This window comes from Trachypithecus francoisi, unplaced genomic scaffold (assembly GCF_009764315.1).
Source record: "Trachypithecus francoisi isolate TF-2019V2 unplaced genomic scaffold, Tfra_2.0 Lachesis_group16, whole genome shotgun sequence".
NCBI classification, from domain to species: domain Eukaryota; kingdom Metazoa; phylum Chordata; class Mammalia; order Primates; family Cercopithecidae; genus Trachypithecus; species Trachypithecus francoisi.
Window position 1 is genome coordinate 92,318,336 of NW_022681461.1, and position 25,971 is coordinate 92,344,306.

Consider the following 25,971-nt stretch of genomic DNA (forward strand, 5'->3'; position numbering starts at 1 on the left):
TCCTTCTTTGTCCCGAGGTAGAAGGGTGGGAGAATGCTGAGAACACAGACAGGGATCAACAACAGAGCCCCTTCCTGGGCTATATGAAGGCATTACCCATCTCTAAGACTTGGGATAGAGCTCCTAAACTTTGACGGCTGGTTCCCCCACCCCCAGCACGAGTTGCTCATTCTAGCTACCAGGGGTCAGTGTTAGCCCATGTTAGATCCATATTTTCATGGTGTACAACATACCCTTTTCCGGCCGAATGTCCTCATTAGCAGTAAATCTAATACCTTTCCCATCATGCACTGAATGAGGACAGGCAAGTCAGAGGTAGAAGCAGCAGCAGAACAGAGAAAGAAGAATTCGTTAGCAGTCTAAGGAGTTAACAGCAATTCAAAGCAGCTCTACATGTATTCTGAGGGAGCACAGAGGTGGGGCAGAGTGGAGAAAGAAGTGAAAGAGCTGGAGTCAGTGTGTGAATGCTCCAAATTAGACTTCATGGGTCAGAGACCAACCAAATCATAGGCAGAAACAGTAGAAAAAGACAGAGAGGACGTATCCGAGACCAGCAGGACAAGAGAGAGGCTGGAGGCTCTAATTTCTTAGACCCTTAAATGATAAAGCAATGGGTAGAAAATGCACACACATACATACGGATTCTTCCTGCAGTCTCCAACCTTGCTCTCACCATATGTGCGCTCATTCCAGGCTCTCCTCATCTTTTATCAAGCTTAAAGCTTAATGCTTCTAAAAAGCCTTTCTGGATTAACTCAGATCTTCTTTGATGGTGTATGCCTGCACATGTACCCAGCTCTGTAAAAGTTCTCCCTGTCCACTTAAGTAAGACTCACAGCTCTTCTTTTGCTCTCTATTCTTCCCTCCCTGGATTGGAAATGAGAACAGATGGGGAATAGAGCAGTACTTTAGGTCCCTTCCATTTTCTCACCTCCCATCACCAGTCTACCTGCTTAGACCCCTCTCCCCTCTAGGTCAGCCCTGTGCCCCAGATTCACATACAGCTCAGTAATGCCTAAGCGTCAACTTCTGCCACCAGTTTCACTCCCCTAGGCAGCCTGCTCAGGTTTCCTAGGAACAAGCAGTAAGAAATGTGCCTGAGGTGCCTCTGGGGAGGGCTCTGCTCCAGCATCAGAATTTCAACCTGAGCTACATCCATGCAGATGTGTTTTGTTTTCCACAGGCCACGCTAAAGGTAGGGAGGGGTTCTGAGCACTGGGAGAAAGCTGGCTTCCTGGGTCCCCTGTACATAAGCAGCACCCCTGAGACTGGAACTACAGCTGTGCACAGGTCCACACCCTCCCTTCAGCAGCTGCCATGGTTTGCCTCTCTTCCTTGTCTCCCTATGCATGCTGCAGAGTCTGGAAAGTCTTTTGCCTTCTCTCCCCAGGACAACTTCCAGCAAAGCTCCCCACACTACGAGCCTTCATATTTCTCATGGCTTCCATTCATTCTCAAGGCTTCCTCACAGATTTTTCCTTCTTGCAGCTTACCAGTCAGGGTGTACTCCTTGAGCTCAATAAACATGCATGGGCCAGGCAATGTCTGGGAAAAGAAATCTTAGACCTATCTCCCCGGCCTCTGTGATTCTCCTGCCTGGTAATGGGTATGGGGTGGAGGTAAGTACTGAGGTCCCATCAAGCAATCGAGATCTGAATTTGAAGGGCTCTCTGAAGAAGTACCTGGATCAGCCCCCAAGGGCATGAAGATACAGACTCCCTAGGGGAAGATGTGTATCAGAGAGGAGAGGTGGAAACCCAAAGCCCTCAGGGCCTTACCTTGGGTGGTCTGCGAGCGCACAAAGGTCTTGATGAGAGTGTCAGTAGTCTGTGTGTACAGAGACAGGGCATACCGTAGAGACTGCAGATCTGGGCTCTTCTCCAGGAAGGTTTTCTTCAGCCCATTGCCTCCTGCATGGAAGTATTGCTGCAAGATAAAAGAGCACCTATGACTGCTTCATCCCCTTACAGAAAGCAGCTCCCCAACATTGTCCTCAGAGAAGCAAGAAGAGGACTGTGAGAACAGGCTGTTCAGGAACACCCACAGAACCAGAGTCATAGGCTCTTGGGTGAAGAGTATTATTTGGGTATTTGGCAGGATTGGTAGGGGATGGCCACATTCTTGGAGGTAGGGTGGTGTTTGAAGGATGGGTCTTTCTGGACAGGCACAGAAATGGAATAGAAGCATTTCAGGCAAGGAGAAGGACCAAAAGTGCTCTTTTACCCATCTGAACCTTAGAGAACTTGAGACCTATGACATACCTCTCCCAGGTGCCTTGAAGCACAGTTCATATGTTCCTGCCTTAGATCACCTTACCAATGATAAGCATCTTGAACTTAGGAACCGTATCTGATTCTCTTTGTATGCTTGGCAGTACATAGTAACTCTCTTCTGGATGTGGAGTGCTAGGAGTTGGAGGGACACCTGGTCTGGGAGAGTGGGATGCCAGGGCCAAGTGAGTGTGGTGGTAAGGCTGTCTGAAAAAGGGGGGGCCTCCACCTTGATGGTGTCCAGGGCAAGGTCAAGGACTGCACACTGCTTTGGAGTGAGATTCCGTGTTTCCTCTCGCACCATGTGATCCTGTTCAGAGAAATCAGCAGCATCAGGACAGCTCAGAGCAGTCATGAAAGTCTTGCACCCACCTGCCAGCCCACAGTGCATATTCATCTCCTTTTCCTCTTCAGTCTCCAAAGCTCCAATTTCCTTCCCCCCATCCCCCCTCTCTCCATGACTTCAGAAGGAGCACACCTACCAGGAGGACCCCACACCCAGAGTACCTTGAGTTTGGAAAGATGGCTCAGCTCCTTGGCAGCAGTGAAGATCATCTGGGTGCCCTGGGCAGAGGAGGAATCAGTCAAAAGCAGAGGACCCCAACTCCATCAGCAAGCAGGAAGTGAGGGGAACGGAGACAGCAGGAGGAAGTAGAAGGAGGTGTCCTTACCGTCTGGTCAGTGAGTGGGGGCAGAACAATCATCCTCTCCATTGTGTTCATCACTACGCGCCAGAGCTCCTTCAGTACACGCTTCAGAACCGTCTTCTCACACACAGTGGCAAAGAGGGTGAGGCTGCAAGTCCAGGCAACAGGTGAGGCCAGGGTGAGAGTTTGAGAACCCCTCTTCCCAAGGAGCTCCCCTGCCAGATGGCATCTGCTTTGCTCATCCCCACAGGATAGTCCTGAATGCTGTACTCACTTGCCATCCAGGAAGTCCATGAGAGGCCGGAGCATGCTATCTGCATCCTGAGTCGCTGAGGCCCTGGCGTCTGGAGATGCATTCCCTGTGCCCCGAACCTGGCCCAGGATGTCGGCCATTTGTCGAACACACTCATCAATCCGTACCTGGAAACTACACACGTGCCCGCAGTGTAGCCTTCCCCTCCCCAAACACACGCTGTCCCTGGAGCGGCACCAGCTATTTGGTCCCATTCCCATATGCTCATGGTGCAGTTCCAGCAGGGACAGTCAGCAGGAGTACAGGGAAGATCTCATACCTGCAGCTATATGGAGAGGTGTGGGGCAAGGGCTCTGGGATTGGCTAGTGACCACATCTGGCTCTGAGGGCCTTGTATTGTGGGGTCACTGACCTGTTTCCAAACACCATGCTGAGCTCATCCAGAACCGTATTCAGTTTCACCTGCAGCTCCTTCAGACTGTCTGCAGCTTCCAGGTCCAGCTGTATTCACAGGAGGTAAGCCTGGCTAGGCTGCTTTTCTTACCCTCTTCTACCCTGCCACACCCCTACTACTCCCTTGCAGGGCCCTACCCCAGTGCCTATTCCTCCTTCGCAGGGCCCTACCGCAATGCCTATTCCTCCCTTGCAGGGCCTTACCCCAATGCTTATCTCAGATTAAGCCAGCCCAGACCCCAAGCTGGCCTACACCTAGTAAAGAGAGGGTGGAGTTCTGTGGCCAAGGAGCTCAGGAATAAAGGGAAAATACAGTGACTCCCAAACCCTAAGACCTACCTCCTTGCCTCCCATGGCCTCAAACATTTTCTCCAGCTGGACCCTCAGTTGCTGCATGTTGTTCATCAGGATGCAGGGCTTTGGGGACAGATGTAGCTGTTGAGTCTTGGCTCCTTTCAGCATAGGGCCCATTAGCCTAGGGTCCCTCCCTCTCTCACAAAAGCCACAGGGACTTCACATATTACATAGGTTTCTCCCTAAGCACGAAGAGCTGGGGCCAGTTCAGAGAATTCTCCTTGACTAAAAGCAAACGTTTTGATTTTTAAGCTGGGTGGTAGGTACTCAAGTATTAATGTATTATTCTTTAGAACTCGTTGAATATCTTAAGTTTATATATAAAAGACTAAACAAAGGTCTAGCTTAGCAGAGGATAATGTACCAAATGAGACTCACAGGAACTCTGTCAAGTTCTCATAATTTTGTGGCATGGATCTGAAGCAAAGCCATGGTGGGAATCAGGCATCAGAAGTGTCACCCCAACCCTCAATTCTGAGGACAGCTTCAAAAGCAAGGATTCAAATGTCTTCCACTCTCTTTCTCTAAGAGTCCCAGGGCCTGAACCTACCAGTTTCTCCTTTGTGCAATAGGTTGGGAAGTCCTTTGACAAGATGTCTGCATATTGCATCAGCACCTTCCCAATGGTCTGAGAAGAGGAGAAAAGGAAAGAAAAGGAAAGGGAACTCTTAGCTCTTCTATGGGGATCTTGCCTGAGGTGGCTCTTCTCATCACAGAACAGTAACAGCAGGGAGGTAAAGGGGGAATCTCACAGTACGGGACAAAGCTCCCTCTCAACCACAGAACAGCACTAAGACAGAACCATCTGTCTGCCCCAGAAACAAGCAAAGGAGAATGGGGGTCACATAAGGCTCTACCTGCAGGCCACAATGGAGAGGTGCTGAGCTCAGGCCTGTGATGAGACTGTGAGTGTGGTGGTGGTAAGGGGGAGGGAGTAGGAAGGGTTATGGTCACCTTAGCAAACCTCCTCATGTAGTGGGCAAGGATGCTGGGGTCTGGGCATTCCAGCTTCCGGATGATCTCAAAGCTCTGATTGAGTTGTGTGAAGACATCCACCACAGAGCAGGAAAAGAGTGCATGCTCTGATGTCTGCTGGAACTAAGGAAGACCACACACAGGGTCACCATCCACAGCTTCTATCTTTTCCCAAGCTTGTAGAGTTTGAAAAGGCTCTGACCCAGCAAGGGTGGCTAGTGGCCCTCAACAGCCCTCCTGTGAACTCCACAGGACAGGCATAGCCATCCTGGCTAAAACCCAGTAACTTCTGCCGATAGCTAATTGCTGGGAGACCTGGCCTGGACCCTGTGCAGCCAAAGCCCCTGACTTACTCCATCCTTCTTATCTCGGTCCAGGGCTCCATGCAGGAATTCCAGGGATACATCCTCATTCTCATCCAGCCATTGTAGCACAAACTGCTCAAACCACCTGCAGTCAGAGCAGGAGAACAGGGGGTTAGAACTCGGGGTTGGAATATGCCATTTCCTGACAGCTCCACTAGACTGGGATCCTCTGGATGGCAGGGCACAGTTTAACACTTTTCTCTGTCTACAGTGGTACCTGGAACAGGCAGTCCCCAAGACTGGCTTGCTGAAATGAATTGGGGATACTAGCCCTGCCCACCCAGAGGGCCGTCTTCCCTTCCCTCTGTAGTGCCCACATGATGACTCACGCTGGGTACTCAGGCACCTGTCCCTGGAGGACAGGCAGATCCTGCACGTATTCATTGTGGAGCCATTTCACCTTGAAGTGCAGGTTCATGTAGTCAGCACTCTTACACAGGCGGTCTTTCTCATGCTCTAGTAGTAGGGAGAAAGGTTGGGTCAGGTCCCAGCAGTAGAGTCCATGGTTCCTGAGCCTTCCCAAGGCAGCAGATCTGGTCAGGCAACTCCATCAGATGTCCTAGGACAAGGGTGACTCCAAACCTCCTCCTCATAGCCATCTCTCCCCACCAGTGTTCTGCTCAGCAACTCTCCACAAGCTTGGCCCAAATCTTCCTCTAGAAAGACTAAGCCAGACTCCCCGATAAAGCCTGCAATCTTTTTGTTCTAGCATTTGGAAGTGGTCTTTTTGCTCTAGCATCTGGCCTCTGGTGAAGAGGAGGAGAAAGGGCCATGAGTGCTGATGCTGATTAGTAGGGAGACTGCCCATGACTGTAGAGGGCAATGGTTTTCCAGGGCCTTTCTGATCATGCTAGTTGAGCTTCAGAGAGGCTTAAAGGCAGAGATGAGCAGGTGTACATGGCATGAATGGGTCAATGACAACTACAGAGACAAGGAAAATCAAACTGGGCCAAACTGACAGAGCAGTTGGGCAGCCATGGTGTAATGGAATCTTGAGGCAAACTGAAGGGCTCTAGGGCAGAGCTGAGACACTGAAAAAATGAATTCTCAGGGAAGTATGCAAATATGAATAGTCAGTTTGGAAACTATGGAAACACAGCCAGATGAAAAGACATATCATGCTGCAGAAAATGGGGCACTTATTATGAACTTGAAAAGTCATCTTGCTGAATCTCCGGAACCTTCTGGAAAATCTAGGACAAAGATAACTCACAATTTGCTCAGAGTCTGGAGCACTGGCCACACCCATAGGTTCTCTTCATCTACCCCCTTTATAGTTGAAGCACAAATTTAAATAATAAAAATCAATTGTATGCTGACACATCAACATAATGGTAAAAGCAAGCAAATGTGGGAGAGGACTAAGCAGCAGAGATGAGAAGGCCACTGTCCTTGGGGACTTTGTTGCTCAACTTTGAGTTGCCATGGGCGATGCTCCTCCAAGTCAAGGTGGAACATTCAGGCTGCGGCAGCTGGCCCTTGTGAACTAGTGCAGCAGACACTGAAGGAGGAAATGGAAGCCTGGGATTAAGCCTCAAAGGGCTTCAAGTCCCAGGAATTTCATTCCCTGGCACTGCAGGCAGTACTGTCTCAACCTAAAGTTGCATTTGCAGTCTCTTCTATGAAGCAGTGAGCAGGAGAAGAGGGAAAAGGTATAAGACTAGGGCAAAAGGACACTAAAAGTTCTTACCACCCAGAAAGAGGACTTTTCGTATACGAATGACAGTGGATGCTTGTGACAGAGCAGAGACACCAATGAGCAACAAAGAGAGTAAAAAAATCAGGGACATCAGAGAGACCCTCAGGACATCGAGAGAGACCCTCTCCTCCATCCCTCTCCCCTGCTGTTCTTGAACCAGTCTAAGAACCTAGAAACATCAGGAGGGCCCTCCTCCTTCCTTTTCAAGCAGGGCTGCCCATCACTCTGTAACTCCCTCTTTTTTATTTTATTTTATTTTTATTTTTTTATTATTATACTTTAAGTTCTAGGGTACATGTGCATAACGTACAGGTTTGTTACATATGTATACTTGTGCCATGTTGGTGTGCTGCACCCATCAACTCGTCAGCACCCATCAATTCGTCATTTATATCAGGTATAACTCCCAGTGCAATCCCTCCCCCCTCCCCATGATAGGACCCGGTTTGTGATGTTCCCCTTCCCGAGTCCAAGTGATCTCATTGTTCAGTTCCCACCTATGAGTGAGAACATGCAGTGTTTGGTTTTCTGTTCTTGTGATAGTTTGCTAAGAATGATGGTTTCCAGCTGCATCCATGTCCCTACAAAGGACACAAACTCATCCTTTTTTATGGCTGCATAGTATTCCATGGTGTATATGTGCCACATTTTCTTAATCCAGTCTGTCACTCATGGACATTTGGGTTGATTCCAAGTCTTTGCTATTGTGAATAGTGCCGCAATAAACATATGTGTGCATGTGTCTTATAGCAGCATGATTTATAATCCTTTGGGTATATACCCAGTAGTGGGATGGCTGGGTCATATGGTACATCTAGTTCTAGATCCTTGAGGAATTGCCATACTCTTTTCCATAATGGTTGAACTAGTTTACAATCCCACCAACAGTGTAAAAGTGTTCCTATTTCTCCACATCCTCTCCAGCACCTGTTGTTTCCTGACTTTTAACGATTGCCATTCTAACTGGTGTGAGATGGTATCTCATTGTGGTTTTGATTTGCATTTCTCTGATGGCCAGTGATGATGAGCATTTTTTCATGTGTCTGTTGGCTGTATGAATGTCTTCTTTTGAGAAATGTCTGTTCATATCCTTTGCCCACTTTTTGATGGGGTTGTTTTTTTCTTGTAAATTTGTTTGAGTTCTTTGTAGGTTCTGGATATCAGCCCTTTGTCACATGAGTAGATTGCAAAAATTTTCTCCCATTCTGTAGGTTCCCTGTTCACTCTGATGGTAGTTTCTTTTGCTGTGCAGAAGCTCTTTAGTTTAATTAGATCCCATTTGTCAATTCTGGCTTTTGCTGCCGTTGCTTTTGGTGTTTTAGACATGAAGTCCTTGCCCATGCCTATGTCCTGAATGGTACTACCTAGGTTTTCTTCTAAGGTTTTTACGGTATTAGGTCTAACATTTAAGTCTCTAATCCATCTTGAATTAATTTTCGTATAAGGAGTAAGGAAAGGATCCAGTTTCAGCTTTCTACTTATGGCTAGCCAATTTTCCCAGCACCATTTATTAAATAGGGAATCCTTTCCCCATATCTTGTTCCTCTCAGGTTTGTCAAAGATCAGATGGCTGTAGATGTGTGGTATTATTTCTGAGGACTCTGTTCTGTTCCATTGGTCTATATCTCTGTTTTGGTACCAGTACCATGCTGTTTTGGTTACTGTAGCCTTGTAGTATAGTTTGAAGTCAGGTAGGGACTTTCAAGTTACCCTTTTTACATATAATTTTCACTTTCTCTGTCAATTCATTATCTGCCCTCTGGCCCCTATCCCTAATTTCTGTATTAACTTCTCTGGTGTAAAAACTAACTGACAAGTTCTGAAACACGGGCTACACTTTAAGCTATTCTAACAAGTCCCATGGAGTCATGCTCCAGTAAAGCTGTTTGAGGTGAGGTAGTCTGTCAGAAGGGCCAATCCATAACCTCCTGCCCCTGACTTCCACCTAACTCCCTCCTTTCCTCCTGGAGAGCTCTTCCAACCTCATGATTTCAACTACCCAGTTTGCTGGTATCTCCCCCTAATCTCTCTTTGGTTCTGGTAACGTCTATATACACTTCTTATTTTTTTTGAGATGGAGTCTCGCTCTGTCGCCCAGGGTGGAGTGCAGTGGTGCTCTCTCTGCTCACTGCAACCTCTGCCTCCTGGGTTCAAGCAATTCTCCTGCCTCAGGCTCCTGAGTAGCTGGGATTACAGACTTGTGCCAGCACACCTGGCTAATGTTTGTATTTTTAGTAGAGTTGGGGTTTCACCATGTTGGCCAGGCTGGTCATGAACTCCTGAACTCAGGTGATCCACTTGCCTCAGCCCTGCAAAGTGCTGGGATTACAGGTGTAAGCCACTGCACCTAGCCCATATAAGCTTCAGATGGAACATTTCATCATGCCTAGATTTAACTTGCCCCTGTCTCTCACCATCTTAAAATCTCCAGCTGAAGTGGAACAGAGTACACCAACTAATCTTACCCTCTTGTTCAATGCTGAGTTTTATCCTCAAATCTTCCTTCTACCTCTTTATTCATACCCAATTAAATCACCAGCTCCTAATTTCACCTCCAAATGTCTCTGGAATCTATCCATTCCTTCTAGCCACGCTATTACCTGCCTATGTCTCATCTCTAACCTGGATTACTACAATAGCCTCCAGACTGGTCATTCTGCCTCTCAATCCATTCTCCACACTGTAGACAGAGCGAGTGGCCTTTCTACATAATAATCTGATCATGTCAATCCCTTGCTTAACATATGTCAGTGGCTCTCAACTACCTCAAGATAGAGTCCAAAATTCAGCTGGGTGCAGTGGCTCACACCTGTAATCCCAGCACTTTGAGAGGCTGAGCGAGGCAGATCACTTGAAGCTAAGGGTTCAAGACCAGACTGGCCAACATGGTGAAACCCCATCTCTACTAAAAATACAAAAATTAGCTGTGTGTGGTGGTACACGCTTGTAATCCCAGCTTCTCGGGTGGCTGAGGCAAGAGAATCGCTTAAATCCAGGAGGCGGAGGTTGCAGTGAGCCAAGATCAGCCCACTGCACTCCAGCCTGGGCAACACAGCAAGGCTCAAAAAAAAAAAAATAGAGAAAGAGAGTCCAAAAGCCTAGGCATGGCTTACAACCTCCTTCACAATCTGACTCTGTCACACCTCTCCATCTTCAGGTCTTACTTATCTCTTCCCCTACCCTCTGAAGTGCTAGTCACACTGAACTGCTGCTTCCAGTTCTCCAAGCATGCCAGCTCTCTTTAGACCCCAGGTCTTGGACATGCTGTAGCCTCTGCATGAAATGTTCTGTGTCTCCCTATCTTGTCACTACCACCCTCCCAGCTAAGTCTTATTACCCTTCAGGTTTCAGATTGTACATCGCCTCCCCCAGGAAGCCTTCCCAGGTCCTCAGAGTCTGGGTTACATGGTTCTCCTGTGTGCTCTCAGCACCCTATACTTACTCCTCTTGTGGCATTATAACTTTGTGGTTGTTTTTTGTTTGGGTTTTTTTTTTTTTGAGACGGAGTCTCATTCTGTTACCCAGGCTAGAGTGCAGTGGCACGATCTTGGCTCACTGCAACCTCCGCCTCCCAGGTTCACACGATTCTCCTGCCTCAGCCTCCTAAGTAGCTGGGATTACAGGCACACACCACCACACCTGGCTAATTTTTTGTGTATTTTTAGTAGAGACAGGGTTTCACTATGTTGGCCAGACTGGTCTCGAACTCCTGACCTCATGATCCGCCCGCCTCAGCCTCCCAAAGTGCTAGGATTACAGGTGTGAGCCACTGCACCCGGCCATAACTCTTGTGTTGTAACTGCCAATTTATATGACTGTTTTCTAGACTGCTCTGTGAGCTTCTTAAGGGGTGGTACTATGCCTCGTTCATCTCATTGGGTTCCAATAACCAGCACAGTGCCTGGCGCAGAGAAAATATTCAATAAACATTTGGTGAATGGATTGGGGATTTACTGTAAAGTGGCAAGAAGGAACTTTTGTTTCATATTTTAATTGGGAGAGTTGTTACACAATTGGGCTTATTTGTCAAAACTCATTAAATTGTATTCTTAAAGTGGTCTTACTGTATTGTCTATAAATTATACCTTAATAATGTTGACTTACAAAATATTTGGCGAAGAACAGCATTTTCAACTTTCCTTTTATAGTCGGAGTCAATGCCACTCTCCTATCATCCAGGCCCCCAAACTCCTCCCCTTCTCTTGCCCTCCATATTCTGACCATCACAAAGTCCTGTTCTGGCTTCCTTCCAATGTCTATCAAAGCCCATTCTCCTCTCTCCACTTCTCTTCTCTAATCCCAGCGCCCTCCATCCCTAAATTATTACAACAGCTCATCATTATCTGTGTTCTCTGATTCTAGTCTCTCCCTGTTCTAGCTGCCCTCATCTCCCACTGAGGTAGATCTTATTAAAATACTACTGGGTTCACATTGCATCTCTGCTCATGAGCCTGTAATGGTTTCTTATTGTTCTTAAGAACTAAGATTCAGTCAGTGCTGAGGAAGTGCCAGACAGTATGCTAAATACATCTCAGTACTTCATCAAAGAAATAGATGCTATCATCACTCCCATTTTACAGATGAGAAAATGGGAGCTCATAAAAATTAAGTAGTTTGGACCAAATTCACACTGCTACGTAGGCAGTGAAATTGATGTTTGAAATCAGGCCAACATTAATTCTTTCTCTTAAAGTAGAAGTTTTCAATCCTTCTGTGTTTGTTTTAAACATTAGCAGAACTCTCCTTTCAAAAGAAATCTCACCTAGAATTCCATGTAAGAATGATAAAAGCAGAGCTGGCTGAGCTGACATCATGTAAGAGGCCTGGAGCCTAGCCTTTGGGTTTTCCCTTCAACTTAGCTCCTGAGACACTTCTGTTTGAAAACCTCTGCCCTACCTTACACTACTTCTCTTGTGGGGTTGATTCACTTTTCACAAGTATTTTCTCTTTTCCCCCAAACCTACTGGAGCCAGAGTTCTTCAAGAACTGAGACTGTACTCCCCATCAGGCTCATTAAGTGGCATCTGGAGGGAGAGACCAGTGACCTCCTTCCTGGCCTGACAGTAGGCAGCCCTGCTCTGGGCTTGTATTACAGTATGTACGCGTGTAGTCTGTGGCTGGCTCAAATGTAACATAGATCTTCAAGATTTCTTTCAATCTCAAGACTCACTGATTCTTTTTTGTTTTTTTGAGACGGAATCTCGCTGTGTCGCCCAGGCTGGAGTGCAGTGGCCGGATCTCAGCTCACTGCAAGCTCCGCCTCCCAGGTTCACGCCATTCTCCGGCCTCAGCCTCCGAGTAGCTGGGACTACAGGCGCCCGCCACCACATCTGGCTAATTTTTTGTATTTTTAGTAGAGACGGGGTTTCACCATGTTAGCCAGGATGGTCTTGATCTCCTGACCTCGTGATCCACCCACCTCGGCCTCCCAAAGTGCTCGGATTACGGGCTTGAGCCACCGCGCCCGGCCTCAAGACTCACTGATTCTAAACCTCACACATTCAAGAGTCTGAGGGTGGCCCATCTGCCCTGCCATCCCACCCAAATAACAGATCCGGACTCTGCTTTGTCCTTGCCCAGATGGCTCCTCCTCCTAGATGGGCTTTCACAGAATGAGGAGACAGACTACCACACCTAAACAGGCAGGAAAGGCTGCTGAATAGGTGAGTACAGATGGGTACAGATGGGAAGGTCTGATACAGGTATGGAATGATATCTTTGTGGACCAAGGTAGGAAATGAATAAAAGAACAAGCTGAATGAGTAAGATGAATAATAATTTGCCTGTGGCCCTGCTCTATAGGAGAAGTGAGGGAAGAAGTATCTTCCTGGCATTGTCATACTAAACCAGAGCAGCTTTCAAGAAAAGGCAGGCCAGAGAGTCCCCAACGTAAGAAAACAATTATATTTTTTTCTGTATATTTATCAGAAATATCTGTATATTTAAGGTTCTGATTATTTAAAACTGAAGTTTCACAAGACCATTCTCCAGGAAGTGGACAACCTCAGAACACCCACCATGGGAGAAGTTCATCTCTGGGCTGGGAAGGTCTTGAATAGGCAGTTGTTCCAAAGCTGGAAGGAGGAACCTACAGCCACACAGCCATTTTCATATTTCCTTTGGCTGCAACTTTGCCTACCAAAGTCTCCTGGGGGCCTACCTCCCACCAGGCCTAAAATTCCTTTAGTTTCTCACTATACCACTCACCAAACAACAAGTTGTTGTAGTTGTCTGGAAGAGGAAAGGGACAGTGAACAAGGAGCTTGTGCTAGGAGCCTGGCAGCCTACCAATTTGGACAGATCCTTACCCTCCAATGCATATTTCATGTCTTGGGCAAACAGATGCCACATCACTTCTGCGCTGACTTTTCCCACATTCAACTCCTGAGGAAACCTGGATGACAGAAGAAACCACAGTCAGAGAATAAGGCAAGAGCCATTTGATTTGATTCATTTCAAGGCCAAAGTGCCTAGTTCTTGGAAGTCATATTGGAGAGAGGAGAAGCTTAGAGTACAGGGCTAGGTCCAATCTGGAGAAAAGGGGCCCAGGGGCCAGTGGCAGGACAAGTGGGGGCAGAAGGGATCCCCGTAGGCAAGATGGGCCTGGGGGCAGAAGATGCCCAGAAGGCAGGCAATTGAGAGGCAGAGACTTTCCAGGCAGTGGCTGGAAAGCAAGCGCAGGCTAAATAAGATGGAGGAGAAAGGGCAAGGGAGGGGTGGGCTGTAAGAAGGCCCACTTCATTCAGAGTGGACAGACACATACACACATGGTCTCTGGATCCCCTGGGGCTCCTATGGCAGCCACAGTCCCAGAAGGAGGCTGGCTCAGTCTGGGCAGGGACCCCCATTATGTTTCCACACCTTTCTCCAGAAACAGTTACCCAGACAGATACAAGGGACAGAGGGACAGATGGACGGACAGGAAGAAGAGGTGGCACTGCAAACATACAGAGACAGGAAAGAAAGAGGTTGTTAGACAGATGGACAGACCAATCACCAACAGACAGGGCCAAAGAGGGTGACACTCACTGATTCAGAACAGGTGTGTAGGAATTCTTATCTTCCTCTATGATTGACACGATAAGTGTGATGAGCTTGGGCCAGAAATCCAGGTTCCGAATGCTGGGCCCTTGTTCCTCTGGAGGTAGCTCCTGCTTCTTGATCCAGAGGACACAGTGAGAGAGAGGGAGAGAGAGTCAGAGTAGAATGTAAAGGGTGTCTCCAATGATCCTCTTTCTCTTCCCCTCCCTATACCTCTTCCTCTAGAATCAAGGACCTTTCCTCTCCTAGAGCCTGTCTTCCACAAGACTATCCCTGTTCTGTAAGAATGGCTATTGTGAGATCCCAGAACACAGGGAGCCTGTCGCTGAGAGGTTCTGTCCTCAGCCCCAGGGCACTGCTCTGATAAACTTGGTCAGTCCAAGAGATATAAAGATGCCCATCCTCCTTCTTCCTTCTCTCAGTTGCTACGGGCAGAGTAACTCCCTGGCTAAAAGAAACAGCCCCTCCAGCCTCACTAAGTAGGTCCAGTTCTATGCGGCCCCTACAGGCAGATAGCCCTCCTCTTCTGGTGGTGTTCCCCTACTGACACCACACCACAACCACACACACACACATATCTCAGTTCTGAGCTCTTTCAATTTCTGCAGGAGCTACTGAACAGATCTAGGGTGCATTTCAGCCTTTCAGTGGAGCAGGACTTCCATTGACCCCCTGAAGTTATTACGGGGAAGAACTGCATCTAGGAAGCTATTTGCCTAGCTGGATAAGAAATGGCCTTACTTGGGAAGAGGCAAGCCTGAAAGCTTTACCTGAAATATAGAGTAAAAAATCACTCTATAGTCACAGCCCAGAAAAGTGAGGTAGGAGTCACCACAGGGAGCCTGGAACACATATTGTCTCCCACTAAGACAAAGACAAAGGTGGAGCTGCCCAGAAGTACAGGAACAGGGCCTTTATGTGGGATGTCACATGCCACTGGAAAGCTTCCACAGTCCTTAATAAGCCTGCATTATCAAGAAGTTACTAGCAACCAGGACAGAATCTTTAATATCACTTAAATACATCTCTTCCTTTTATTTTTCTGTCATTGTCCTGGCTCAGGCTCTTATCATTCAAGGATTTCTGAACTGGTCTTTGATCTTCAATCCAATCCCTCCTCCTCGCAGCTATCAGTGATCTTTCTACAAAGAAAATCTCAGCGTGTTACTCCTCTGCTTAAAGCCCTTCAACGGCATTCAATACAGTTTAAATTCCTTAGTTTAGATCTTCCAGAATGTGACTCTCTCTCAACCTCATACAACTCTTTTTGTTCCAGCTTATGTGCCACACACTCTGCTAAGACCTTTATACACACTATCCTATCTAATCCTCACAACGACTCCATTGAGTAGAAATTATTATCACCTTCATTTACAGATGAGGAGAGTGAAGGGCAGCAAGGTTATATGACTTGTGCAGAGTCATGCAGTTGTAAAGAGCAGAGCTAAGATTTGATCTCAGATAGCTGAATCCCACAGCCTGATGCTGTAAGTACCCTAAATTGCCATACTTCTTTATTTTTATTTTGTTTTTTTGAGATGGAGTCTCCCCTCTGTCGCCCAGGCTGGAGTGCAGCGGCACGATCTCGGCTCACTGCAACTTCTGCCTCCTGGGTTCAAGCAATTCTCCTGCCTCAGCTTCCCAAGTAGCTGGGATTCCAAGCGCCCACCACCATGCCTGGCTAATTTTTGTATTTTTAGTAGAGATGGGGTTTCACCATATTGGCCAGGCTACTTTCAAACTCCTGACCTCAAGTGATCCACTCGCCCCAGCTTCCCAAAGTGCTAGAATTACAGGCGTGAGCCACTGCGCCTGGCCTGCTTATATTTCTTTAAATTAACATGCTTATACATAATTCTGTGCCTCTAAGCATTCTATTTGCTCTCTGTGGTATGCCCCTTCCCTCCAGCCCCTTTCTTTAGTCAATTCCTACTCCTTCCTCAAAATTCAGATTGAACTTTGCCTCTTCTGAGAGGTTTTCCTGACATCCCTGGTACGGCCTCCCAGAGCATGCTTGCTGAACCTTTGGTGTAGATGTATCAGAAAACTACAACTACAGTAAAACATAGTAACAAAAAAATAACAAAAACAACAAAAAATAAATGTAGTAATTTGCCCTGACCTCCACTAAACAATGAGATCCCCAAAGACTGAAATGCCTCTTACTCAACTTTGCCTCTAATGCTCTGTTAAGTGAATGGATGGACGAATAAACCAATGACTGAAAGTCAGCAGAAAGAAATTTAAAAAGACATGAAGAGTTTATGCCAGTGTAAATATGAAAAAATGAAATTGAAAGAAAGTAAAAAGCAGATACCAAAACACAAAGGCTAAAGAGTATCCCTGAATAGTTTATGAACTCTCTTTCCAAGTCTAGTTCATTCTCATGCTGGGGAATAGAGACCAAATATTCAACCAGACCTCTCCATAGTTGAAAGATCAAAGCTGAGAACAGTGTCTTGCCTCGACCAGAGAGACTTCATACACGGATGACAGAGGAGCCCAGAATGTGTCAAGTAAAACAAAGGCCTCAGGAAAACCTCCCATGGACTTCAGAACCAACAGGAGGCTTTATAAACCTTAAAAGGAGGAAGGCTTAAATACATGGCTGGCACAGAAAGTACACTTGGGAATGAGAAGAGGCAGTAGGAACAAGATCTTAGTCTTTATGAGGGTGCTCCTAGGAAGCTTTACAAATTGGATGTATTTACCTAAAGATAAGTGTCCAAGACATTTAGGTTGTCCTGCCATCATTGGTTGTCCAAATCCCACTGCCTTTTAAGGTCTATCTCAAATGTTCCTTATTTTATGTATCTTTTTCCGGTATCTGATCAAGAGTGGGAAAAGACTCTTTCTCCTTGGAATTCCTTTAATTTTATCCCTTTTTCAAGGCCCTTCAAGTCAAAAGACCCTGGGATGGACTGAGAATTCACCTACTCAACCCCTGAACCCCATGAATTTAGGTTTACTTTCTTCAGCATCATTATTGTTGCCATTGCCCAGGGGTCTCTTTCCATCCACATATCTCATGGTCCACATGGTTCATACTCCACAACTCACTTACCATTAAGAACATCAAGTACTTTGTCCTGAGCGCCTTTCCACCACCATTGTGAAGGAAAGCTGAGGCTCTAGAGAGCCACTGATAGCTGGCCCCACCTGATCCCAAACCTCTTACCAGCTGGTACTGGTGGCTGTATAAGTCGTGGCAGTTGTTGAAGATATATTCATATGTGGAGTTCAAACAGGCCTTCACACAATCCTTTACCACCTGGCTGGCTCTTGGAGGGCTTTGCAGTTCTTGTACCTGCCAATTAAAAGAAGAAATATGGGCCCAAGGTCCTGCTCATCTGGGTGGGATATTCTCCTAACACTACCCCAAACCTACTCTAGATTCTTTCATCCTTCTCTGGGTCCCTAGACCTTTCCCTGTGATGAAATTGCCAGGATAGCTGACAGGGAAAACTTCCAGCCCATCCTCATGGATTTATAGTCCTTATGCTCTCTCAGAAGTAGCCCAGGGAACAGGTACACAGAACTGTAAGCTTAGAGGTGATGAATCCTGTAGCTTCAGACTCTGCCCAGTGATTCTTATTTTTCATGTTCCCGTAGCCAGGTCTCCAGCCCAGAACCACCCAAACCCAGTCCGTTTCTTACCTTCATTCTGAAGAAAGTAATGCTGGTCAGCAAATCCACTGTGGATTTTAAGTCCTGAAGCCGTTCAGGACTCCCAGCAGGGAAATTATTCTGTTGCAAATCAAGCAAATGTAAGAAAGGAACAGAGGACTATGAAAACCTTCCCTGCCAAAAGTGATGATATCAAAAGCTTCCCTAATTGCTACCTACTGGGTTTTTCTCTAGTCGAGCTGGCCAAAAACACTGTAATGTTACAGGTCTTCTTCTCTTTTTTCTATTGATGCAAACAGGCTCTTGCCAAAAGCAGGGGTTAATACACTCCACCCTAGAAAGCAAGATATCCTCCCTCTAGCCCTACCTCCCATGCAATGTATAAGAACTTGTACAAATGAACACACAGGCATACACACACTTACACACATGCTTTTCTTGGATGAAGATTCTTACACACCAACAGCGACTTCTTCAAAAGTTACAATCTCGGCTGGGCGCGGTGGCTCAAGCCTGTAATCCCAGCACTTTGGGAGGCCGAGACGGGCGGATCACAAGGTCAGGAGATCGAGACCATCCTGGCGAACACAGTGAAACCCCGTCTCTACTAAATATACAAAAAACTAGCCGGGCGAGGTGGCGGGCGCCTGTAGTCCCAGCTACTTGGGAGGCTGAGGCAGGAGAATGGCGGGAACCCGGGAGACGGAGCTTGCAGTGAGCTGAGATCCGGCCACTGCACTCCAGTCCGGGCGACAGAGCAAGACTCCGCCTCAAAAAAAAAAAAAAAAAAAAAAAAAACAAAAGTTACAATCTAACTGTATATCCTGGAATATAAGTGGAGCCACACTACAGGCCAAACTGAGGTCCAGGACCTGTACTTTTTGTACAATAGACCCCAGCTCTTCTACTGTTCTGCAGCCAGCAGATGGCAGATCTCTGAGCAGAACTGCTTTTGGAGTGGGTTCCTTAGGAATTTCCAGCCATCCTTACTTCATTCACTTTGACATGAGTCTTAGGAGGGAGCTGCTATGAAGAGCTGAAGGGAGATGCTGAGCCTGTCTTCACATTAATGGTCAGTTTTTAAACCTTCAAATGGCTACTTATATGCCAAATATAAGACATACAGTCAGCTGTCCATTATTTGTGCAAATGGAGGGCACTCGAGCAGACAATTAAAACCTCACTTCTTTTTAACTTTAAGGTTGTTTTTATACTTACTTTTTAATGTGCGTATATTGCCTGTTCTGAAAATTCACAGCACTTTAAAGCAAGTAATGAAGCCGTTCTAAGATCTAACATAGGAGGAACTGAGAAACTGCCCATTTCCTTATCCTGTCCTGTCCCAGGTACCCATCCTCCTACTACACCTATTTCCTCCCTTTATACTACAAATGGACATGCTCTCTGATACAAATTACTTGCAAAAGCCAAGCTACTCTCTCTCCCCCTAGCCAGATTCTCACACCTCCCCTGGAAAACGAGGAGAGTATGGAAAAATGCAAAAAAGAAATGCAATTAGGTATCTAATTTTTTAAAAGGGTACTCCCGGAAGAGATTAATCTCAGGAAACTCCCTAATGAGAATGTCACCAGAGAGTTTAGTAGAGTGTCAACAGTGAGGTTGGAAAGCCAACTGTCCATAAAAAGTAACCATACCTGCTGCTATTTATACACCACATGGTCCCTGGAGTTAAAAGAACCACAGGTGTCAGTAGCATTGGCCATTTGCGTGGATGTGATGACACAGACCAGCTTTCCCTGGCCTCAATCTTTACAGCCAAGATTGGCCTACAGTCTCTCTGGGACTGTGCTTGATATCTATTATCCTGCCCACAGCCATGTCTTCACTCACCCTGTATGTAGAGAGATCGATCCTCAGTGAGTTGTGTAGCTGGTCCAGCAGTTTTACAAATCTCTCTTTCTGAGGGTGAGAAACAAATAATGTGGAAGAAAAAGAGAACCTGTGTCTGAGTCCCCTAAACTACAACAGAAACAGAACCACCTCTGGATGAGTAGAAAGAGTTGGGAGGTATTGGGCTGGAAACACATCCCTGCCTATGGGAAGAACAACAAACAGTGTAATGAGATAGATAGTCCCTGTTCTATCTCTTTGCAGCTCTGTCCCAATCTGGGAAATCTCACACTGGCAAGGAAAAAGCCAAGTCCCTGGGAGGAGAAAAGGCTCCTTCTACCCAAGAGTCAATAGGGCACGACCAGTGCATCTCTATCCCTTTGGGACTGTAACTTATCTCTGTTAGATAAGAAGAAACTCCAAACACATTCTCTCTTGAGTCTGAGGTCTCCTGACTTATCTCGGGGTAGTGCATAATAGCTATACAGCCACAGCCTAGCAGTGATGACGGGAGAGAGAAACTGATGCATTTGAAAGATAACAGGGCAGGCCTGAAGGGGTCCCTCTTTAAACCACATTCCACATACACTTCCCATAGTGTATACTTTTTAAATGTTAAAATATCTAACATATACTATTTTAATAGCTGATTTTCATAGAAAAAGTATACTTAAACATGGAATCATATGCCTGCAGGATGTTGGCATCCCACTCCTAGAACTCATATATTGATTATATGAGTAGATATTGATTAAGTCAATACATAATGAGATGAGGCAAAATGGAACATATATTTGACTGGCTTAATACATTACACATCGACAGAAAGACTCTATCAACAACAAAAAATTCATTAGTACCAAAAAATCAGGGCTCGCAGACTCAGTGAATTGGGGTGACATCAGTAACTTTATGCCCAAAATGGTCATTTTTGTGTTGGGTCAGAATGATTTTATCTAGTTTATACTGAATTAATGTCAGGTGACATTTTGAGTAATGACTCAACTTCTCAGGTACCTTAACCCAGGAAGGGCACACCCTGGATAGGGAAAACAGTCCAGACAGTAGAAAAGGTACAGGTTCAAGTGCACGTGCACACTGGCATCGTTGCTTAGACATCAGTCTCATATAAACTCAAGTAATATGAATCCGTCACAGACAGATTGAACAAGATTTTTAAAAGTCCATTTGTGGACCTGCAAGACTAAAGAATATGGAAGAATATGGTAACTCAACCAAGTTGTTGGCCCAGAGAGATTCTGGCCAAGCCCAGGTGGTACCACCCGCAACCACCTTCTCTTATCTGTGTCTGTGGAGAGGCTATTAGTATAGTCTGCATACCCATAAGGAAACAAGGTTCATCTATCAAAATGGAAGCTACCTGAATTTTAAGCACATCAAGCAACTCTACAGGACCAGCCAAGAAAAATCAAACTTGGCCGAGTGCGGTGGCTCAAGCCTGTAATCCCAACACTTTGGGAGGCCAAGGTGGGTGGATCACAAGGTCAGAAGTTCGAGGCCAGCCTGACCAACATGGTGAAACACCGTCTCTGCTAAAAAAAAAAAAAAAAATTAGCCAGGCGTGGTGGCATGCGCCTGTAATTCCAGCTACTCAGGAGGCTGAGGCAGGAGAATTGCTTGAACCCAGGAGGTGGAGGTTGCAGTGAGCCAAGATTGCGCCACTGCACTCCAGCCTGGGCAACAGAGCGAGACTCTGTCTCGAAGAGAAAAAAGGAAAATCAAACTTTATTAATTGGTAATCAATGCAGACATACGTGTTTACATGATACTTACCCCAAAGTTGGAGGCTGCGAAGCGATCAGAGGCAGAGACATTGGTAGAGGCAGTTGTGTGGGCATAGTAGGCATTGATGTTGGCCAGTAAGGTGCTCATCACTGCTGGCACACCAGGACACATGTACTTGGATGATAAACATGCAAAGTGCCTGAAAAACACAGCACCCTCAGCCTCAAAGACTCTTCAGGGCTTGCAGCAAAAGCCAAGCAGGAACTCATTAAGAGTTTATGGGCTAAGTGAAGCACAGTCAGGGCAACTGCTGCCTCTGCTTGCCTAGGGCTGCTTTCTGTGCACAGCTCTAGGGGCAGCATCACTGACAGAAAGGCTACTCTGCTTCTCATAGCAATCTGGAATTCCCATTTAAAGAGTCTTGATTGACTCCACACACAGCTGCTTTCCCTGCAGTTTAGTGTCCTCTTTGACCCCTAGGCCAGTCTAGGCCAGACCGGCTATCACCAACACATGTACATGAGCACACATATCCTGTCTGCTCAGGCCTGTGATGTCTAGGCAGATTTGTCCTTGCATACTCTCACATGCCTTTTTCCCTGCAGAGTTCCCTCAACTCTGAGGCAGTTACTGACAAAACATTCCCTTTTCTGTGAGTTACTGACAAAACATTCCCTTTCTACGTATACCCTTCTTGCCTTGGGGTACAGAACTATCCCACCCAGCTCAGAGAGGAAAGGAAAGGAATCACTGCATGCTAACCCACTAAGGACCTGCCCACCATGTCAGTGTGCCTTAGTTAGCCACCCCAGCGATTAGTAGCCACTTCCCAGCGCCCCAGCAGAGACTCACGTCATGGCCTGATATATGGACTCAATGCCATAACGCATGGCAAATTCATCCACAATTTCTTGGGCTGTCTCATCAAAGTACACCTTCCAGGCATCATCTCCTCGAGCTTCAGGGATACGGACTCCTCCACTGCCCTGAATGTCTGTGAGGTAATGGAAAAGGTTCTGCAGAAGACAGAGCAGAGAAAGGGAATGGGTTAAATACATATGAAAAACAAAAACAAACTTGGTGGTAAAGCCCAGGAGAATGTGAATAAGGAAGGTTCCACAGAAATTCTGTTCTTCCAGTCATTGCTCAGTTCCTTCTATGGTTCCAATAGGCTGTTCTCACATTAGTGGAAGAGAATGCAGTCTGGGTTCAATCACTTGGCCTCTCCAGGGTAGCAGAGTGAGTCAAGGATAAAATTTAAAACGGGCCTCGGATCTCCAACCACCTAGCAATCCTACTTACGGCCACAGGCCTCTCCCAGCACTGCTTTCTGATCCCCCACCTACCAAGGGCTGGCTCACCTCATGGAGACACGTATACTGCACGTGGTATGGGGCTACTTTCTCCTCCCCCTTGATCTCCACACTGATTTGTAGTCGGATAGCCCCTGAGACGGCTGATTTGTCTGTCCTCTTCTCTAGGAAGGAAAGAAGACTGGAGATTGACACCAATGCAACTAGACAGCATAGATAGTTCCATTCTGGCTTTACCCAAGGAAAAGAAGGGGCCAAGCCAAGGACTCACCATATAGGGTGAATCATTCCAGTGACCATATATTCCACAAATACCCTTGAACTAGCTGGGTAGGAGAACAGGAGTGTGGAGGGGGGACAAAGGCACTAGTATGAAGATTAACGGGCCTTCTGAAACCTAGAGAACATTCAGCCAGAGTGAGTTGCAGCCACTGCCACTCCTCTGTCCCCCATCCCTCCCCACAGTCAGTTCTTTGCAGGTAAGACGGGCTCTGTATAGAGATATGCTTTGGGGATAGATGGTGGTTTTGGTAGAAGGACTATTCCCAGGTCCCCTTCATGCTCTCCCTTCCAAGCAACTTTCTTGGGTCCAGTTTCCTCACCCAAGTTGTACCAGACGTCCATCTCGCCACTTAGGGTCCGAACCTCAATGATGGTTTGGCCGAGGAAATCATCGGACTCTCGCTTTAGGCGTTGCTTTACTCTTGACTTGATGTCATCATCCTCATCCCACACACGCACCTTAATGCGGTCAGAGGAGTTGTGGCACTCACTGTGAGAGAATTAGGCAGGCTCTGTTAGGGGCAGACCCAGTAGCGCCAAATCCTGTTACTTCCTATTCCCTCCCAAAAGCTCTGACAGCTGCACTTGAGGCCCTGGAAGAGGAGAAGTCAGAGGACAGCAGTACTAAAGTTCCAAAAAAGTTGGGCTATCCCAGCAAATGACTCTTCATTCCTCGGCCTGGGTGGCTCTATCTACTACTGTACAGTTCTTATTGTCCTAGAACAAAGGGCAAGGGGTGGAGGGAAGAGTAATTCAGGTCAATTCTGACTTCCTATACAGCTAGCTGTATCAGCAACACCAAGAGGAAAATAGCTAGATATGCCACGGAGCTCCAGGAAGCAACTGCTAGCTCCATCCTCAGAGCCTAAGACATGAAGTGAGTAAAGGTGCTACACATGTCCATGGTAGGCCCATATAGTTATAACTGTTTAGCTTTCTATCTAACTCCCCCATCTGCCTAACTATGTGCTTGGTGAGCTTCTATATTATCCTATCATATCCCATTGAAATGTCATCTCCTCTATCAGGTTTGCTTTGGAGAAAGATTTCCCAGGTCTTCTCTCAAGCTGTCCTCTCCAACCGTTGCTTTCTGGGTTCTGTTGTTTCACCCAAAAGTTGTAACTGGCAAAATTTGCTGTTCCTTTCCCTATGTTCTTATGACATCTTTCCACATTCCATTATAATATTACAGTATAACCACCACTCTGTGGGAAGATAATAGACAAATCAACAATGAGCTTCTTGAAGCCAGGGATTGTTCTATTCATTTGTAGATACACTATTTTATGCATAGTGTCTTGTACAGAAAATGAGCTTAAAAAACTGTTTACTAAAAGTGGGCAAAAACGACCAAGAGCTAGTTGATTTTAAATTAGTCATAAGAAGAATTCAAGCAGGAACTATTCAGATTCTCAAACAGGTGCTTCTCCTAGTAGCTATTAATATTATCTCTGGATTAGAGATTAATTTTACTATATCCTAATCTTTTTTTTTTTTTTTTTTTTTTTTGAGACGGAGTCTCACTCTGTCACCAGGCTGGAGTGCAGTGGCGTGATCTTGGTGCACTGCTACGTCCACCTCCTAGGTTCAGGGGATTCTCTTCCCTCAGCCTCCCGAGTAAGCTGGGACTATAGGTGCCTGCCACCATGCCCAGTTCATTTTTGTATTTTTAGTAGATATGGGGTTTTGCCACATTAGCCAGTCTGGTCTGGAACTCCTGGCCTCAGGTGATCCACCTGCCTCGGCCTCCCAAAGTGCTGGGATTACAGGTGTGAGCCACCGTGCTGGCCCTAATCCCTTTCTACCTGAATCTTCTGAGGAGCCAACAGAAGGAGGCCTCTACATAGCCAGCCTGCTTGGCTGATTCAAATCCAAAATCTGGACCCTAGGCCTTACTGGGGAGTGATAAAGCATGTCGATTCTCCAGATATTAGTTTGTCATTTTTCAATAACCATCCTTTACTGTCATAAGAAATAGTTTGTAAGAAAGTGAGATAATAAAAAAATCAGTGAGGGTAGAAGCTGAGGCAGGAAGAAACACTACCTTTATGGGAAACAGCAACTTCAGAACCCAGATTTCCACTTTCAAGCCAGAATTACCCAGTTTTAGGACAAGGACACTCCCTCCCCACTCTGTATAACAGCCTTCCTTACGAGAGCCTAACCCTACTGTACCTTCCTAGGCAAGGGTAGGAGGTACAATAAGGCAGTCAGTCCCTGGTTCTGTCACTGAGCAGTAAAGTAGTAAAATCTTTCTACTGCTAGAAAAAGCAGGATGGGGTGCCCTAGGGCCCCTTTAATAGCCCTGGTGAAGACAGGGCATGGGCATAGTAACCCTGACACAACAGGTCATGAGAAGAAAACCGGAGAAAGAATGGCTGATGCCTGAGCAAAGCATGTGAGAAATGGATTTTTCTCCCCTGCCTTTGCCCAATCTTCAAGCTCAAGCCCAGAATGGCAGGATGTGATCCTGCTCCCCCAATACACATAGTCCCAGGTAAGACAAAGCTCTCTGTGACTTACAAATGGAACTTTTCCTCCCAAACAGGATTCAAGTTTCCAAAAATGGTCTTGGTACGCTTCTTGGTTTTGCCGACTTGCACAGTCACGTAAGGGTCACTGGATCCTGTTTTATCCTTGGCTTGTAGGCCCTGGGCACACACCACTGCAACCCAAGCATGTACAGGAGGCTTCAGAGTCGGTCAGAAGCCCTCCACAGCACTACTCATATGCTCTCCATCTTAGAGCAGTCTATGCTCCTTGCACAGACACCGTAATCCCATTCCTCCATATTTATTCTTCGTCCTGGGCCACAAGCCTTTCCTTTAAAGCCCAAGCATCCCATCTCCCTACCCAACCCCTAACTGACCACTTGTCTCTACATTGGTCCTTATACCCTCTGATATATACATGCTTTAGCCCCACCCAGTTAGCAAACCACCGGTTGACTACTCCCTGGTCCCCTGCCCTTCCCCTTCCCCCTCCCCCCACCTCTTGTAATATCAAACTGTTAACCAATCTACAGTGTTAGGTTGTTAGCAAATCCTTGTATTATGGTTCATGTTGTTTGCAGATAGCAGTCTTGCCTCTCCGGC

General features: G+C 46.5%; 1 protein-coding gene across 4 annotated transcripts in view; it reads right to left on the reverse strand.

Moving 5' to 3' along the window:
* UNC13B (unc-13 homolog B) overlaps nucleotides 1-25,971 on the reverse strand; it is a 173,616-nt gene that overhangs the window by 3,119 nt on the left and 144,526 nt on the right. For 2 of the 4 annotated variants that reach the window (XM_033238183.1, XM_033238185.1), the window contains 21 exons: nucleotides 25,400-25,541; nucleotides 23,197-23,366; nucleotides 22,643-22,758; nucleotides 22,134-22,297; nucleotides 21,330-21,480; nucleotides 19,536-19,604; nucleotides 17,715-17,804; nucleotides 17,236-17,364; nucleotides 14,046-14,173; nucleotides 13,325-13,410; nucleotides 5,647-5,773; nucleotides 5,306-5,402; nucleotides 4,932-5,075; nucleotides 4,528-4,605; nucleotides 3,963-4,040; nucleotides 3,583-3,671; nucleotides 3,192-3,344; nucleotides 2,942-3,065; nucleotides 2,778-2,834; nucleotides 2,500-2,580; nucleotides 1,779-1,926 (listed from right to left, as the gene is read on the reverse strand). In XM_033238183.1, coding sequence (XP_033094074.1) covers nucleotides 1,779-1,926; nucleotides 2,500-2,580; nucleotides 2,778-2,834; nucleotides 2,942-3,065; nucleotides 3,192-3,344; nucleotides 3,583-3,671; nucleotides 3,963-4,040; nucleotides 4,528-4,605; nucleotides 4,932-5,075; nucleotides 5,306-5,402; nucleotides 5,647-5,773; nucleotides 13,325-13,410; nucleotides 14,046-14,173; nucleotides 17,236-17,364; nucleotides 17,715-17,804; nucleotides 19,536-19,604; nucleotides 21,330-21,480; nucleotides 22,134-22,297; nucleotides 22,643-22,758; nucleotides 23,197-23,366; nucleotides 25,400-25,541 — 2,421 coding nt within the window. Of the gene's footprint in view, nucleotides 1-233; nucleotides 291-1,778; nucleotides 1,927-2,499; nucleotides 2,581-2,777; nucleotides 2,835-2,941; nucleotides 3,066-3,191; nucleotides 3,345-3,582; nucleotides 3,672-3,962; nucleotides 4,041-4,527; nucleotides 4,606-4,931; nucleotides 5,076-5,305; nucleotides 5,403-5,646; nucleotides 5,774-13,324; nucleotides 13,411-14,045; nucleotides 14,174-17,235; nucleotides 17,365-17,714; nucleotides 17,805-19,535; nucleotides 19,605-21,329; nucleotides 21,481-22,133; nucleotides 22,298-22,642; nucleotides 22,759-23,196; nucleotides 23,367-25,399; nucleotides 25,542-25,971 lie in introns of all 4 variants that reach the window. The other 2 variants (XM_033238186.1, XM_033238184.1) reach the window with 2 other exon arrangements.